Source organism: Strigops habroptila, chromosome 5 (assembly GCF_004027225.2).
Source record: "Strigops habroptila isolate Jane chromosome 5, bStrHab1.2.pri, whole genome shotgun sequence".
In the NCBI taxonomy this organism is placed as follows: domain Eukaryota; kingdom Metazoa; phylum Chordata; class Aves; order Psittaciformes; family Psittacidae; genus Strigops; species Strigops habroptila.
The window spans coordinates 41,311,543-41,330,135 of NC_044281.2; the positions used below are offsets into that span (position 1 = coordinate 41,311,543).

General features: G+C 42.5%; 1 protein-coding gene across 4 annotated transcripts in view; it reads right to left on the reverse strand.

Moving 5' to 3' along the window:
- Positions 1 to 2,497: 2,497 nt before the first annotated feature.
- RNLS (renalase, FAD dependent amine oxidase) overlaps positions 2,498 to 18,593 on the reverse strand; it is a 72,845-nt gene continuing 56,749 nt past the window's right edge. For all 4 annotated transcript variants that reach the window (XM_030487358.1, XM_030487356.1, XM_030487357.1 and 1 more), the window contains 2 exons: positions 9,406 to 9,581; positions 2,498 to 4,740 (listed from right to left, as the gene is read on the reverse strand). In XM_030487358.1, the coding sequence (XP_030343218.1) occupies positions 4,555 to 4,740; positions 9,406 to 9,581 (362 nt within the window). In that variant the 3' untranslated portion in view covers positions 2,498 to 4,554. The remainder of the gene's footprint in view (positions 4,741 to 9,405; positions 9,582 to 18,593) is intronic.

Below are 18,593 nucleotides of genomic sequence, written 5' to 3' on the forward strand. Positions count from 1 at the left end.
GTCTCTGACAGTGGGACACAAGACAAGCAGATCTGTCTTTGTTGGGGCTGCAGCTGTAAAACTGGGGATAATGATAGCTCTTTAAGCACATCATTAATAGCACTTTTTGGAGTCAGGCTTTATGGCTCTGATGGGCTCCCAGCAGTCCTGTGACTTCCTATTACACTTGGTTTCTAAAAGACTTTTATCCAGTTCACAGCACTTTTAGTCCATCTTAGGGATCTGCAAGCAGGGTCAGATGCTAGGACTGGGTAGAGACCACTCTACCCAGAGAGCAGGGTGGGTTCCTTACCCATAGGCTCTAACCTCATGCCAGAGGGATGCCCTTCAGGAGGAGAGGGTGTGCCATGACTTCAAGCCCATCTCTGCCAGGGCCTCCTCCAAAATTTGTGATGGCATGGGATATGATGGCTCCACCTTAGTACCCCTGACATGGTGTCAACAGCATGGACATGTGCCATATGTCCCACCCACTAGGCTGAAAAGCACCAAACATCTCCTTGCGCATGCCAGAGATTTCAGTTGATACTGCCTCCAAAAACACCTCTGCAAGAGCAGCATGTGAATGCACCTCCTAGAAGAAGGAAGAAAGGCCTGCAAAGATCACCAAGGGTGATCTGTGAAGGGAAAAGGTGGCAGAGTAAGGGGTCTGATGGGTTGGTACAGCATGCTTGGCTTTCTCAAATGATTGAGGACCATGCAACAATTGTGATGCAAAAATTGCCTTGCATCGAGACAGGTGTTGGGTGGATCATACCTGGCTGAGCCGCAGGTCTCACAACTGGGAGATGACAAGGTATACTTGTGTCTACCAACCCTTCCTGCCAACACCTAGTCTGCTATTTGGCCAATAGTATAAAATCTTTCCTGGTGAAACATGCAGCTGATGCCAGCTGTTGGTAGGACAGCAACCAGTAAGAAAGGATTGCTGTTAGAGATCTAAAGGTACAGTTAAACACTCGGAGATCAGCAAAATGCATCTCATGCAGCTGAATATATTGTAAAAGCACTAGATGCCACGGGCCAGCCCTTCAAAGTGATGTTCACCAAGTGGAAGTTAACACAACTGTGAGTTAGAAGTCTTTGAGCATTTATGGTCCCGTCTTTCCTTGTGATGAGGAAGACAATAACATCGTCGTCCGAGAGCTGAAACGCTTTAATTCAACTTTGGGTGCTAGCTGTGGCTTGTGACATATAGGAGACCAGACGCAGCCGTCACCCTTGTCTGGGAACAAGGAGATAGTAGTTGCAATTGATGGATCAGCCAGTTAATCAAAAATTACGTCCAGCCAGGGAAAAGCCCAGGAAATAAACCAGACAAGTCTCCTCTGTTGCCATCCTTTTGGATACAGTGGACTCTTTGAAATATCACCACTAGTTACCCGCCTTGCGTGGGAAAGTTAATACCGTTGTCTCCCTGTTCACATCTAGAAAATGAGATATTGCCACAGGGACCCCCCCAGAGACCTTAAGTGCCCGCTGTCTGGAGCGCATCCAGAGAAACGTGTCCATGAACTTTTCTACTCCACCTTAGAAAAACAAGTCGGTTTTGTTTAAATCATCTTAATCTGGGAGGAAGCTATAGGAAAGAGGCACTTTGACAGACTGTAATGATACAAGGAAGGATGGGAGTAATTTGAGACTCACTGTGATTCACGTTCGAAAACCTCTGAATTGAAAATCTCATGATTCAAAAAATCTCTGAATCTGTGTTTTGCTTATTATCAGGTATTTTGAGGTCTCACAATGACCAAAGCTGTAAGATTGCTGAAAGGATGGGGTCAGAGACATCTCCACTTATCTGTCACTTGTGGCATTGAAAACTATTGCTGATATAAGGCCCATGTGAGAGCATCATAGCTCTTCAGAGCATGCCTGTTTGTGAGCCAGTGAGAGGAACACCACACAGCATTAAGTCAAAGATGCCTCATTTCCCGTTTTCTGCATGTCACATGCTTTCAGAATTGATCTTTATATAGAGTTTTAGTGGCTTGGCTTGCTTCCATTCAAAATGGAAGAAAGAGGAAGGAAGTGCAAAATCCATCTTTTTGGAAGAAAGGAGCACAAACCCAAGAGTGACAATGAGGGAAACAGCACAAGAGAAGAGTCTGGAAAGATCCCCTAAAGTTACAGGCTGCTCCTTCACCCCTGCAGGGAAGGGACCCACATCCTTCCCTGTGCACTAAGGCAGAGCTTGCATGAAGGCAAACTGTTGGGATGGGTCCCCTGCCTGCCACGGTGACATCTTCAAGGGCAACTGATAATCCAGCAGAAAACTCTCTTGTCCAGCATGCTACGCCTCTGGGGGTCTGCAGGACAGCCAGGATGGAAACTGAGGAGAACATATGAAAAATGGGGCTTGGATGCTTCCAAATGCCATCCTCTGCAGGGCAGAGCTCTTTGATTAAGGTTTTCCAACATTGCAACATAAACCCTTATTTCAGCTGGGACTTCGGTTGCTTTTGATCTTGTGCTAAATCAAACCAATACCAAATGCTTCACCAGATTAGATTTATTCCATGACCATGTGGCTCTTCATGGTTATGTTGATCCAGGGAAGATAGGAGATCACATGCCTTTGTAAAAGATTTGTGGACATACATGACCACCAATCTTCCCCATTTCTCCACAACACACAGTGATTGAAACCCGAGGGTTTGGACCTGGTTGGTTCAGACACAGTAACAACACCTAGTTTTAAACTCCAGGGTTTCATGGAAAGAAGAAAAAACAACAATAAAACTGTATGGTGTCATGTAATATTCTTCAAAGATGTTTTTAAAATTAAGTTTTAAGGTTCTTACTGTCACTTAAAATACTGCATTAGAAACAGTCAAACAGCAGATTACAGTGTTCAGTTACTGTGAATACAGGATGTCAGATTTTTGTGAAATGGAGGATATAAGAAAAAGAGGCTGAATGTACTTCTCTAATGGTTAAAATTCTGTCTGCTGAAAATAGCACTTTGCTATTTTTAGTGCTGTAGTATAGAGAGGTGCTAAACTTGTGACACATGACTTAAGAGGAAGGGCAATTTAAAATCAAATTTAGAATAAATAAATTATTTCTTGGTTAATTTCTGAGTAATTTCAAAATTTACTTCACGAACATGATTTGGTATCTTAGAAATACCTGAAACCGTGACAGGTAGTATTTTCAACACTATTATACTTGCTTTATGTATTATATATAAAAATTATATATTTTTATATATAATATATAATATATATTATATATATTTTCTATACTATATTTATAAAAATTATATATTTTTTAGATTTTCAAATCAAATTCCTTGTCTATTCACTCACACATGTATTTATATCCTTCCCTGGATCTGCCCCTCCCCTTCTATGCCTGTTCTGCCAAAAAAAAGTATAGAGCTGTCTAGAAGTCACCTTTCTTTCAGACTGGCTGTTTACTTCAAATTAGTGTAAACTCATAGGGGTCATGATGTAACTGCCTGAAATGTCAGCCCAATTTTCTTTATTAACGCACTGCCATGGACCGTACTTAGATAAATTCTTTTCCTCCTTCCTCTTGGCATTTGCCAGGCAAAGAGCTTCCATACTGGCTGCTCTTACCCTGATTCCTCCACCACCTGGAAGGAGGAAAGGGCTGTTCTTTGTTCAGGGAACCCTGGGCCAGCAGAGAGCTATGATGCACTGGCAAATACTGAACTATTTTAAGTTCATCCACTTTCCTGGCCAGTCTGCTTTACTGTGTTAAATTCATGTCACAGCCCAGATGTCAATGTCTATTCCCAAGATGACTTTGGAATAGCAGTCCTATTGCTGTGAGAAACATGCATGCCTTCTCTTTAACATTCTTGCTTTTACGAGCACAGCTGGGCTGATACTGCTTAGACTGCACCCAGGACAGGTACCGTATTTCAGTGGCACACCATTGCCAGTAACACCATTGAGCTCTTAAATGAGCTCTTCCAGCAATGTGCAACCAGGTCTCCAGAAAACTGTGGGCAAAGAAAGCTGGTCAGCAGAGAACTACTACCCCTCACTTAAAAGTTGTCCATGCCTGGAGACAGGGTTAGACCTTGAGTTGATATGGTTACACCCTGCATAGGCCATGCAACTTGAGAAGCATAGAAAGGTATGCCCCATCACTGATTCCACACGGCCAACACAATAACCCATGAGCAGGACTGATCTGCACCAGAAGAAATAACCACATGTATGTATGAAAGCTCTGGGATCAATTGTGCATGTTTCTTCTGTCACTTCCAGGGCTCCGAATGCTTAGAGGAGTAAACTCTGCAGCTCCATGGGGTTTTGTGCTAAGTCAGGCTCCTCTCCTTGACATAATTTTCAGGGGCTGTAAAAGTATCAGCAGACTTGCTGAAGCTCAGTGCTTCTGACTAGAGCCAGAAAAAGTTCTACTTCAAGTAAGTAACCACTAAAAATTAAATTCAGTTCCATCTCGATAATTATTAAAGCACACCAATAGATCTTCCTTTATTTATTTTTGTAAGATAGAGGCCAGTGATGCTAACGCTAAACTAGAATTCAATCCAACATAGTAAAACTCATCATAAATCTAGACTAAGTTTAGCAGCTGACTTTGTAATTGCTGTAAATGAGACTTCACAGCCTCTGCAAGACTCACAGCAGAATCTATGCAGCCATCAAAGTTGGAACGAGTAAATCCATCGCCCCCACAAACCAGGAGAGGTTGAATATGAAGAATCATTTGTCCCAGAGAATTGGGCACAGCTTTTGTAACCTGAAAAAGAAAAGCATACAGGGAGATGGAAAATAAAGTATTTTATTTACCCGAATTTCACGCCAGAAAGGTCTGCATTCCTGAGAAACATGCCTTCAAACAAAGCACTCCTCCCATCCCAGATTGTGGGTCCAAGCATTAATGATCAGCATACCCATAGCAAAATATTTGTCTTCTGGAGTTAAATAATTAAAATAAAGCTTTCCTATATGTGGAAATTTAGAAACTTTACAGCCCTGCCCTGTCTCATTCTCTGTCCGTCTCAGCAGAAAGGAATTGCCAGACCCTGGATAAATGAGGCATGGAGATCTCTAAGCCAAAAGGTATGAAGACAAATGACCTCACATCAGCAAAGGTGGGCTTGCAAAACCCCCCAGACACATAACTTTTCAACAAAGGAAAGGGAGCCTGCTGTTTCCAAGAGAGCCTGCAACATGACTGGGTTGACCAGGTGATCTGCCTGGATGGGAAGTGAGGTGGACTTCAGAGTAACAACTGTTGTGATGACCTGCCCATGCTTCATGTTGCTGAGCAAGCATACATAAGCCTTGCGACAACCCACTCTCTCTCCAGCTCTGCTATGCTGGTCACCTTTTTCATCTGAGTAGCACAACAAATTTTAGACACTGCTAGAGATACAACCAACACCTTCTCTGTAAGTAGCATGGGACAAGTTCTGAATAAAGTTGCATTGATAAATATTTAATGTAATTCTCAATATATGCACTGTATTCATTTTCAACATAATTTTCCTGGCACTACACCCTCAATTAAATTTGTATCTGTGGAGTGGCAGCTCTTGAGCAGTTCTGTGTAACATTTCTAAAAAGGAATGGACTTTGCTTTGGCTAGTACCTATTAATCTGAAGCTACCTGGAATTCATGCGGAGAACAAGACCTTTTGATACTGTATCTCACGACAAATACCAAAGTGTGTCAAATGGCAGAACAAAAGTATACATCATTTGTGGTTTTACTATGCTTGGCTGTGTCACACGTTGTAGCCTGTTTCAAACCTGAGTATCCATAGTGCCCTAAACCAGTGCATCCCAGAACAGCACTGGTGAATCTCAGAATGGAGATAAGACAGCAGCACTGGCCTAAAGGTAAACATGAGAGCAAGGCAAACTCAGGCAGAAAGCATAAAAAAGATAATAAAATGCGGGACAACTTGATGATGAAGTAATCAGAGGAGGAAGGTGAGAAGAAAGTCTGAGAAAAGGAAAAAAAGAAAACCAAGACCCATAAGGATGAAATACTGAAAAAGAGGGAAAAATATCTAGAAAGCCAGAGAGAGAAAGAAAAAGAATAAAAGAGCAGGAGCACAGCAGTAGACCAGCAATAGTGATCAAACCACAGAGATCATAAAGCATGATGAGCACAATTTTTTTTTCAATCATTTCTTGACTGTTCTGCCTTTGATCCAAAGATATATTTTACATTCAAACATATCTTCTGGTCCAAAGACATGTTTTGGATTCCTGTGCAGTAAACCGTTACTGTATCCCATCATACAACTGTCAGCTTCAGTGAACAAGACCTAAAGTCCAAGGCATCCTGTTCAGTCCAAGGAATTTTCCCCTTGATTCAAATGTACACTAAGCTAGCCACTACCATTATGTTATCTGCCATTTCCAAGTACGGGTCGGCTGCAAAACACCCACATTTATGTTACTGGCTGCATTTTGTGTTACTGGCTTGTTAGCATCTCTTTAAAGGAGGTAATTATCTGAAATTAATTTGTAGCCAGTTGCAACAGCCATTCTCCATTATTTAACTTAACAGAAGAGTCTAGCCATGTATGGTAAATCCAGCTGGAGATTGTCTTTGTCAGCACTAATTTTAGGTCAGTACTTTATTCCCGACTTTTTCTTACAGATTGAGGTCACTGAACATAAACAATGAAGAAAGGTTTAGCAGAAAAAGGCTTTTTGAGTGTCCTTCCTTCTTGACTACCCTGTGTCTATTTGATGCTGACACCAAACACCTTCTGGTTTGTCACACTGACCACAGGATCAGTATTTCCACGTCTCAGCCTGCACCTTTTTGCCTGTGTGGAAGATTTTGTGCACAATGTAGTAAAGGCCCTCAGTCTAAATATAGTGACGGGTGAAAGAAATGATCCTACCCCTTCTTTAAGTTTTCCTGAAGGTGTTGTCCAACCTAAATTCCAAATTACCCTCAGCTATATGGCCCAGCCTGTTGGATCTCCATCCTCAAAGACTTCAAGACTCAGCTAGACAAAGCCATGGTTGAGATCACCTAGTGTTGGTGATAGTTCTGCTTTGAAGAACAGGTTGGACTAGAGACCTGAAGAGATCCCTTCTGACATCCCCTCTGAAGAGATCAAATTTCTATGACTCTGTGTTTTCCCAGTATTGCTTATACATATAAAGTGACTCTGTCAAAGGAACATGATGGGTTAGGAAGCTGTTGGCTCTGAATGCTAATAGTGTCATAGTGTAATTAAAGCAGAGGATCCAGAATTGCAGCTGTGCTGCTAAGTAGTGTCAGTAGAAGTTTGGAAGTCCTAATCCCTCATCTGCCATGGATAGTTATAATGTCTGCATTTTAATACCAGGATTGTGTTTGGCCATGTGAAAGATGTTACAGGCGGATTTAATTAACAAGTAGGATAAATCCTGTCTAAGAGTCAAGGGAAAGATGCACCCATCTTATCAGTTCCCTTTGCTTCTGTCACAACAGCTTATTATAACTGAAAGCAAATATAGCTTTAAGAGAAAGAAGGAGCTCTGTCCCAAATATTTAATTTAGGTGGTGATTATTTTATAGGGTGGCATTAGAGATCTCTTTATTGAGATAATGGATCTGACCTACACTGACCTGTTTGCAATCTAAGACATACTGACATTGATCCACTGAACTAAAGACTGGTGATAATTCCTCCTGTGACACAGCATAAAGCACAAGCAGCTGCTGAAGTCGGTGGTTTTGGTTAGTAGCAGCATGGTCAAGAGCAGGCACAGAGGCAGGAGAAAAAAGTGGGAAGAGCTGTAAATTGTACAGTGCTTTGAGAAAATAATAAAGTATCATCCAGCAGTATAATGTCTGAATGTAATTTTTAAAAAGGGAAACAGGACACACACCTAGTGATTTAGGGAGAGAATAGTTTTGAAGCAACTGAGGAAAATAAGAGTTCATTCCTACAGTCACTGTTCCAGCTACCTCTGAAAGATGAAGCAAAAGGTACATGATTATAATAAATCCTGTATGGCCATAATTTTGCCAGGCTTCAAAAAGCACAGTTGTTTGGTAGAATGCAATTGAGAATGCAATATTTTTTCTATTCGGTAGCAAGAAATTAACTGCCATTCTTGTCTTTTGCTTTATTCATGTTTTCATGGCGAAATAAATCAGAATGGGCCATATATGATGCATATGCTTATATGTCACTTCTGACACTACACTAAAAGTGTAAGTAGTACAAAGAAAAGACAGATTAAGCCCTTTCATTGCACACATAAACAAAGTAGCTGAATTTGACAAATTTTATGATAGAGCTCTGTTATAGCAGCAGTATCTGGAGTCTATTAATTCTGTCTAAAATATATGTTACTTAGTACTCCCTTTCCAGAGCTGGTAAACCAAGTGTCTGTCTATTGGAAAGACACTTATGGTCACAAGTAGTTTGAAGCAGGCAGGTAATAGCGCGGAAGACAAGACCAGAAGTCTCAACCAGAAAAGGATACTGTAAGAGTGATAACTATACAAAGATATTGTTACTAGGAAAAAAACCCTGTGAACTGATAAAGAGCAACATATAAAATATACCATGATTTTTGTATGAGTCAGAAAAATAAACTTTGTGCTAATGAGACCAGGTTCCTAAACTGGATGCAGATCAAAGGGTATGAGCAGACTTCACAACAGTCATCTCCAGTAACTTTTCCAGATTTCATAAGAGCAAAAATTTTTAGGAGACTGCTTTAAGTAAATATTTTGTATCAACTTCCACATTCAATTTCACCAATGTAATTTAACTTAAGAGGCTTTAGTAAACATGTAGATACACTCCAGTACTTTAGGAAATTGCCAACAATTTCCTTGGATTTCTAAAAGAAGTCTGTAAAATATACACATTTTGCTATTATTACTTTTAGGTAGTTTACTTTAAAATATTTTTCGCATAACATACTATTAAATTGAACTAGGCCAAATCAAACAATAAGAATTAGTACATCTGAATGCAAGGACTTCTGCTACTCTGTGGTAAACTGGGAATTTTGCTGATAATACCACATACTTTCATATACAGAAGAGACAGATTGAGTCATATTTTTAAATATCAGCTAAAATCCCACTGCAGTATGTGGGATTTACTTCCTGTGCACTGCTCCTTTCCCTATTTGCCACGAGTGCTGCATAACTTACTGTTGATCCAGGTCCATTCTGTAAAAACATGACTAGAAATGATCTGGCTGTTGTTGGCCAGCCTTAGATGCTGCTCATGGCTATGTGGAGGAATGTATTATGGATATCAAGCAACTATCCCCTTTTCTCTTGCTCACTGAGGATGAAAACCACTGTTTGATGCCCTGTACGATGAGCTGTATGATGCCCTGCTTCTCGGGATGCACTGAAAGCTTGTACTACAGCATTGCCCCACCAGCATCCTCCCAGCTGTCTGATCCCACCTGAAAGTACCTGAGAGTATCTCCATTTCTGACACTTGATGCTGGATGGTTTAGGTAGGGATGGCAAAATTCTCTCCAGGTGACTGAGAATTAACTGCTGCACCTCTGTAAGGTCTGAATCCAGGTATTTGCTACCAAATGTCACAGTTGTGTGAACTACAACTGAGGACCCAATTTCAGGAGACTCTGAAATAAAGAAGAAAGATGTTTTTGAAAGACTACTCATTAATATTTGCCTTTCCTGCATGTTGACAATCATGCCTCTAGCCTAGGACTCAAAAAGAACAAAAATATCTGTGGCACCACCCTGTTCTTCCAGCTGGAAAAAAACACAAGGAGTAACAACACAAGTTGTTCACAAGAAGTACAGTGAAGAAATACAGCCTTTTTGTGAAATTTGTAATGGTTTTCCCATTGCAATAACCCTAGTTCCACACATCTCCTAGAGGAACCTCAAGGCATTCCCACACCCTGTAAGTAGCAGCTGGAAGGAGCAAGGAACACAATGAACGCAAACTCTTCCCCTTTTTCCTCCCAGACATTTCAACAGGCTCTACAAACAGGGCAACCACATGGTAATTGTGGCAAACTGGCAAAAGAGAACAAGAAGAAAAAACATGTAAAACTGCTTTGTAGACATTTTTCCATCCGGGTTTACAAATAGTAAGAATTGCTACCCCTACAACAGCAGTGAACTTGGAGGCATTTGGTTGCTGCAGTGTAGTTGGGTTGGAGGTGAGGCTTGTCAAGGAGCGACAGTTGCATCTGGTACTCATGCTACCACTGGCAATGGTAAAGAGGAAACCCTTTACCAAAGGCTGAAGCTCACCCAGCCATGTGGTAAGATTAAGGTGTTTGCCATGCAACAGTATTTACATGGTTGGAAGGCTAGAATAAAACCAATACTTTACATTCATGGAGAGGGAGAAGTGGAACAGAAGCCAGGGAAGGTTAGATTGAGAAATCAGCACTTCCTTTTGTCCTGCACAAGTGAACACAACTTAAATTTTGCTGCTTTAGCAACTTCCAGGAAACTGATATGCAGTCATCGACATGCATGTTTTGGGGAGTGTGAACTTTCAATATAACTTCTGTCCTCAGGCAAATATTTGCAAGTGAGCAAAACTCAAAACAAAAGAAGAATTTGCACCTTAAAAATCAACCAGGCTGCAGTGCCAGAGGAGGAACTGAAGGCACCTCAAGTGCTGATGTTCATCCCCGCAAACTTGGAAATGGCCAAGCTTCGTTATGACTGCGGCTGATTGTAGGTTCTCTACAGCAAGGGACTTTGGCCCCCGCTGGCACGTTGGCTTGTCACTTTACAGACTTGGTCTGGACAGCCAACAACCAGTGGCCAGAGAAATTGCCTAGAATAGGGGATTTTCAGGCTCAGTGATTTCCCTGTGCCAAAGCATGATGACAATCCATCAAGGCAGAAGATCCTTGTGTGAGCCATTCCTGCGGGGGCTGTTTCACTTCAAATGAGCAGGATGCATTTGCTGGTATAAGGACACAACCTGGGTTCTGCTATATTTCAGCTGAGAGCTCAAACTCACCAAGCTGGTTGTTAAATTAAGCGATTCCCTCTCACTCCATTAAACTGAAATCCCATCTTTTGGAAGCTAAATGTTTGAATTAGCACATTCCTAGAAAAATATTTTAGTTTCAGCAAATGAGCATTTTAAGACCAAAGGATCCACAAAGAAAGAGGCAGTTGGACGCTTTCTGACCAGTTCTGGCTGGTAGGTACCAACCTTGATTGAAATCTTTATCTCTCTGTTGGTGATGCCCAGCTCCAGCTCCTCCAGCTGGAGATTCCTTTTGAGAAGATGGCAAATTCCAGCTTTTCAAAGGCAACCAACATGTCTTTCTCTGATAAGCTTTCTGTTCTGGGCTGATACTTCAGAATACACTACTGAGGTGCAGCAGTACCAAGTCCTAGCACCCAAAACAAGCATGAAAGCAATGCCTTTAACTTCCTTAACTTAAGGAAGGATCTCTTAATGAGTCTCTTTCTTGGGTGGGCAGCTCAGTCAGCCCTCGCTCTCAAGAACTGGGAAAATGTGGCAAAAAGGGTGGGAAGATGTTTCCTGGTTGTGTTCAGAAATGCACCCTTACAGGCCATGTCTGTAGGCACCAAGCCATGGTGCTGCTTTTTCTTAGAGTTCTCCTTTTCTACATAAGGCACTCCTCAGAGCAGAAGATCACTCACTTCACTCCCTGGGTTGGGCTTGCAAGCTCTGTTTTCAGCAAGTACTACAGCTCTTTTCCTGGGCAATTTCCTGAAGTCTCCAGAAACTGAGTTTGTTTCCTATAATCTGAGGTGCTGATTTTGCTCTTTGTGTCTTCGGCTTGAAAGTAAGCCTGAACTATGGATGGGGATGGACAGGTCCAAGATATCCATCCAACAACGGATTTGGGATGAAGGCAAGGCAGATCTGGGGACTAAAACTAAGTACTATGAAACAAAGATCACTCTTGTCTGGAAGCAGAGATTCAATCAAAGGGGCCATCTTCTTCCCTGAGCTCTGATGAACTGATTGCCTAACATCCAGCCTCAGCCTCATCTTCCTGAGATTCCTCCTACCACCCCAAAGCCTGGTTTCACAGGCTAGCACAGGACATATCTCTGTTCATACAGCTTTTCCAGTTATCTGGAAAAACACCAGAAATGCTACTCAGTCTCTCCTTCCCATTTTGGGGGAGAAAACAGGTATTCTGACATTCCTACATACAGATTCAGGGACAGCAGACTGAGCAGGGAAGCCTATTAGGTACCTTGGGATTTATTATAGCGTGCATGGTATTTTGGCAAATTCTTCCACATAAACTTGGCAAAAAGGCTCACTAAAAGACATCTAACTTTTTAATAAAATAAATACTCATTGCTTGCTGTGACTTGTTATAGCCAATGGTTCTTGGACCGGGCCGCCTTCTTTCAAATCTCTCATCTCTTCCACAGCATGTACAAAACAAGTTTCAGGAGAACAGGCAGTTCGTTGAGCTTTTAATTCCTCCTTTGAGCTACTGATAGCTTGGAGATCTTCCAGAGGCCACTGAGTCACAGCCTTCCAGTACTGAAATATGCAGCCTGTGAGGATCAAGTTTAGCCTCAAGCCCTTTTCTTTCTCCTGCAAAAACACTGGTTTAGAGGGGAGTTTAAAACAGATTTTTCCCTGAAAACAGTGGGCGTATCTCACCCTTGATGCACTGGGTATGAATGACTGTTCAGCCATTGCAGAGGTAAAACCACCATTTTCCTCCCAATGCATTTAGATCAGGATGCAACAGCTAGCTTAAAAATGATAGCTTCTGGCAGGGCTTCTCGTGAGATTTTGATTTCTTTTATCTGTGGCAAGAATGCAAGCCACCTACAGCCATGCTAACAGATGACAAAGTAGCATGGGAGATGTGGCAAGCCCAAGAACGCTTGGCAATGTGAGGGGTAATGATCTAAGGGTGAATGGAAGCAGAATAAAAGCTTTCATCTGCTCCTAGTTCTCATCCCAGCTGCATGGCAATTAATCTGATCAGGTGATGCGGTGGAAGGCATAAGACACCAGGTAGATCACACCTCGAATGAGATGGCAGAGTTGGCTGTAGCTTATACCTACTTGCTTAATGAGCAAGGAGACACCCTTGCCAGCGTTGGCAGCATCCTCAGCATCCACAGTTGCTGAGGGACCCCACTGAAAAGCTACAAGCAACGAGCTTGTGCTTGGCTCTCCTTCCTTAGTGAGCTGCATCACCACAGTGGCAATGTTGGCTGCAGGATCTGGTGCCTGCCCCTGTCCCTTCTGGTCTGCCTCCCTTAATTCGCACTAGGAAGAAAGTGGCTTTTTGTGCAGAGACCCTGTTGAGGCTGCAGCCAGGAAGGGAAGTGCTGGTTATCATTCTGCGTAGCAACAGCAGTTTGGCAGACATAGTTTGTGCCCAAGGTTCAGACTCTCCTCCATGGCACAGGGAATATGCAATACTATAACTACAGGTTTTCTTCACTTCTGCATTAAGTTTTCCTCATTCTACTGTTAATTCCTTTTGCTCTGCTGCACTGCACAGGACCAATACAGGATAGTAGATGCAAAGTGATGAATGTGAAGATAAACACATACCTTTCAAGATTCGTTTTGCTTCCATGTAAACAGAAAAGAACTGCATGATTTCTGGCTGATCCAGCCCAGCATTCCATCTGTGACAAAGAAGGTGTCACAGCAGCTGCTACATGCCTGCTGGGCCCAGCAGCAGTGGCTGGGGCTATGCAGACCCCGCAGGCTGTGGAGTAGCTTGTTCACGGGGATGAGAAGAGTGGTGGAGACAGGCTTTGATGTGGGCCCCAGATTTAACACGGCCACCATCTTTGGGATGTCTTGGCCACCACCACTATCTATATGCAATCATTCTGAGCAGCCTGCAAGGGTAAGCAAAGTAGTAAACAAATTCTCTTTTTTTTGGTCTCAAACTCAACGTATTAAGTTCCACCAGTCCCCCACAGACAAGTCTAGTCCACAAAGACCTTATGGGAGATGCTGAAGCACTTTAGACCAAAGTCAAGCTGCACTGTCAGTCTGATCAGCAGTGCCTATCCCTCTTAGCGAGTCTGAAATCACATACATGGAAAAGGAAGATGGATGAATTGAAAATACAGGAGATAAAACAAATGCAGAATTAAGTAAGTGGGGAATAGAAAAGTGAGGTTCTAACCGCATCTTCCACATCCTAAAGGGAAGGTGACAGAGATGACACAGCCAGACTTTTCTTAGAAGTGCAGAGCAACAGGACAAGAGCCAATAGGCACAACTGCAACGAGAGAAAATCCCAACTGGACATAAGGATACAGCCTTTTCTCATGTGAGTGGGGCACCCCTAGGATGGGGCCTTGAGTGGTGGTGGGGTCTCCATCCTTGGGGTCTGCCCTGATTCACCTGGACACCGGATGTAGCTGTGATGTTTGCCCTGCTGGGAGCACGGTCAGGCCAGAGGCCCCAACCCTGCTGCCTCCAACTGGAGCCTGGCAGGTTTGTATAAGCCCATGAAAAGAGACAAGGAAGACTTCCAACACTGAGTAGTGTGAAGGAGAAGCTGTCACAGGTAGACACATGAGCTATCTGGAAGGGGTGTCAAGGACAGAAAGCATGAAAGTGATTAGAGCTCACCATACACTGCACTTCAGCCAGTTATAACTGTGAATTAAGCACTAGCAAAGTCTCCCCATGTTGAAGTCTCTGGGGAAACTGGATTTTAACCTACAACCTGGGAATGAGGGGAAAGATGTTTGGACTGTGAGCAGAAGGTGGCCCTCAGCTTCTTAATGTTTTGGGACTGCCTCAACACTCATCATTAAATCCCAGCTGAAAGAATCACACAGGCTGTGTAAAGAAACAGGACAGACTGCTGACAGTAAGAATTTATGCAGGATTAAGCCTGTTAGGAGTACTATCTTTCAGGAAAAGGATGGGGCTAATAAAAGATGTCCTGAGGAACAGCATAGAGAACAAAGCCCAGGGCCACTTCCCCAGCATAGTGGCTTGTGGCTCAAGAACATCTGGCACCAGAAAGGTGGCTCCTACCTTTGAATAACACATTTATTGTGGAATGGTAGAAGAGCATGGTGTCCTGGGTGAAGCTGCTCAGCAGAGCTGCTTGGGCTAGAAGTGCAGCTGTCACTATTATAGTGGGATAAAAAGACTTGTGGGCGAATTCCTCCACACACAGGACTTCAGGACAGCGACAATATGAAGAGCCCCTGGTGCCAAGTCCTCCCACGAGGACCTTCTTTTGTCCTGGGAAGTTCTCAGATGATATTCAGTGTTTAAAGTCAGCTCCTGTGGTGGCCATGTCCTCCTTACCATCAGTCTCAGGGAAGGAAGGGGAAGGAGAGATCACCAAAGCATAAACCTCAATAAAACAAAACATAACTTCTGTCCACAAAAATCCTCCCCCTTGCAAAATGTAAAAGCTACTCTTGTCTGGTGAATTTATGTCAAGGTCAGGGGGGTTGGACTAGATGACCTTAGAAGGTCCCTTCCAACTCAAACTATTCTATGGTTCTATGAAAACCTGAGGTCAGAATAGACACTGATAAAAAAACAAGACATGGTTTTGCTTCCTGCCCCTCAGGATTTTTTAATCTTACTGGGGAGATGTGTTTTGCTATGCAAAATCCATTCTGGTCCTGGGTAGCATGAGGAGAAAGGGAAGGGCTTCATCACTGCCACGCCAAACAAACCCTCAGCACAAGGCTGTAAAGGAAATACTGCTGGGTTAACACGGAGGACAGCAGAGATGCTGGAACTGTATCCCTATTCCCTGGGAGGGGTCAGCAGGCTGCCAAAAGACATGCATGCAGACATACATAAAATAAAAGAAAGAACAGTGATTAACTTTACCATACCTAGCAAACAAGCAAGAGAGATGAAGGTTTGCTTTCAAAATGCCATGCTGCTATTCAGCAAAACGGTTAGCAAGCTTTCCAAGTTATCCTCAGAAATTCTTGTGGTTCATAAGGTCCTGTATTCTCCCTGGAATAAAATCTGCTCTGTCTTGCAAAGCACATTTTGGAAGAGTCCATGTAAAGAACGGCACTACCTTTTTTTATATTCAGAAATTCAGTATTTCATTAGCCTTACAGACAGTTTCTTATTAGTTTTCTAAAAGGCAGGCAGGGCAGGCAGGGGATTACAAAGAAATTGGCCATGTAATGAGGTGAAAACCTAAATAACTCTATAACTCTTTCATCTTCCTAAAAGTTCGCATGTCAGTACTGAGAAGATACAGGCATCTGTATTTTAAAATTAAAAAAGGATACTCAAGAATTACATGGATCCTGAAAACCTGTAATGAATCTTCCCTTTAAATTATATAACCTTGCAATCCTGAAGCAAAAGATTCCATTTTTATCTGTCATCTATCTTTAGTTCTCCAGAATGTAAAGAGATGCAAAGACTGCGGTATTACATAGATAAGGCTTGAAATATTTTATACTGAAGAATTCCCACTGTCCCAATGACCAGCTATAAATATTTACGGGGTGTTTAAGGCAGCTAATCACACAAATATTTAATATTCATTCATACCGCACAGGGAATTCAACATACACTTCTTGTAGGCTCTTTCTTATGTAATGCTCAAGCACATTACCTCTGCAGACAGACACGCAGTTTTATGAACAGCAGCTGAGATCCTCAGCTGATGCGGAAAGCCTTCCTTCTCAGAGGCTCAACATGCTCCAGATTACATCGGTAACAGCAGTACAGAAAAACAGAAACAACAGCTTTATTATTGATTCTTCCACATAAATCGGGAAGAAAACAGATGTCATGCACAGTTATCAGTAAGAAACTAGGCTGTGTTGCGATGAAGCCAACTAATGGTAGCATGTTGTGCTGCAGAGAAGAGCTGCCAGGGACTTCCCTGAGTGCCTTCCTCACCCAGCAGACTAAGCTGTGCCTGGGTCAGGCTCACTACCTCCTCCCCATCACAGCGCCGGTTAGTCCATCACAGAAGACTGTATTCCTCTTAACAGCGTAAACAAAAGACACAACTCTGAGAAGTCATGCTGCTCTGCTTCACACACCTGGACTACCAGAAAGATGGCATGTTCGCCTGGCTTGTTCTCCATTACAGAAGTTCATGGGACATGCTGATGAGAGTTATGTTGAATGCAAACTTATGATTTAAAGAATACCATTACACAATAAATGTCTGAAGAACCAGCAAACCTTGAGCAGTCTGCATAAAGGAATTAAGGAGAAAACAAAAAGAGAGGGGATGCTGCCGTATCTCCTAGCCAGAAGAGGCTTTATGAGTTTGCAAGTGCCATGCAACAAGCAGCGATTCAGAGCTCTGCAGCTCATCACAAGGCAGCGAGGTGTCAGTGGTCCTGAGGGAAGTGTGCAGCTTTAAGAGCAAGCAAAGGCTGAGATTTCCAGAGAATTACAGACTGCAACTCACTAGCTCTGCTAACAAACGCATTCTATTGTATATCAATAAGGCTGTTTTAGGTATTTTACTGATAACATGTGAAACCTGTGTAAGAGAGAGTTGTATATCTCTGCTTTACTAAATGAGTCAAAGCAGGGACTGCTATGTCTCATACAAACAAAAAGGACAGTTGGGACTTTCAGAGTGAGGGCTAGACTTCCTCTTTTATCCTTTGAGGGCTAGACTATTACTTTTAGGTAGATGTCATATAGATGTACCTATTTTTTTGGATAATTATGTGTTTATTGAAGAGTGCCTTAGCAGAAAGCTAGAGCTATTTCCTTTGGATTTCTATAGTTCAATGCTGTTCACTAAAATGTTAGTATTTGAGGTGGTAACAAGGGTTAACTAAATCTCCTTAATTGTAGGTGTAGAAACACCAGAAAAAGCAAATTTCTGTTTGTGTCTGATCCATTAGTCACTTTTACTTGTGCTTAGAGAACTGCAGCCACGCTCCTCTACCTGTCGAGGATGTACATGTGATAAGCATTGCAGCCACATCTGATGGGCAGCAAAGCAATTTTCTCTCTTAAGACTATTGCAATGGAGGGATGCATGCATGCAGGTGCTTGAGAAATAACACACAACTGAATATACAGGGACAGTGTATATGGCATAGAGGGGAGGAATGGTGGAAGTGGGATCATTCAGGCATCAGCTGGAGAAAGTGATGGCTTTTTGGGAAGGATGACTACCCTGAAAGATCTCAGCTGCTTCACCCAGGAGATCCAACATAAATCTTAGCCTGAGCATTTCTGCTTGCTTTCTCTGAATGCTTACATTTTCACTGTCACCACCATCTTCTTCAGATGAATCACAATCAGTCAAGGTTGAAGAATGGAACAACGGGATGAATGGTAAGTGGAGCATGGTGTTAAAACATTGGCAATGAGACCCCCCCCCAAAAAAAGGTGAACAAAGGACAGCAAGGTGCCGCTGTATATCTCACTGAAATGTTCTGGAGGTCAGGAGCATGGAAAGAAAAATACAAATGCAAAATACTTGCATATGTGCTAAAACAAGCATAAAGGAACTTTATATTCAAGTGTTTTGGCTGCAGTACTCCATATGTGTAAATAAATATCACACTTAGCGCCTCTTGCCCATGATGTCCTAAAGTATGTATGTACGTGTGTATCTCTATTATCAGCAGAGCTGTGCATGCGTTTGAAGAAAAGTGAATCGCTTGGTGACCGCTTTTGATTTTTATACTTCTTT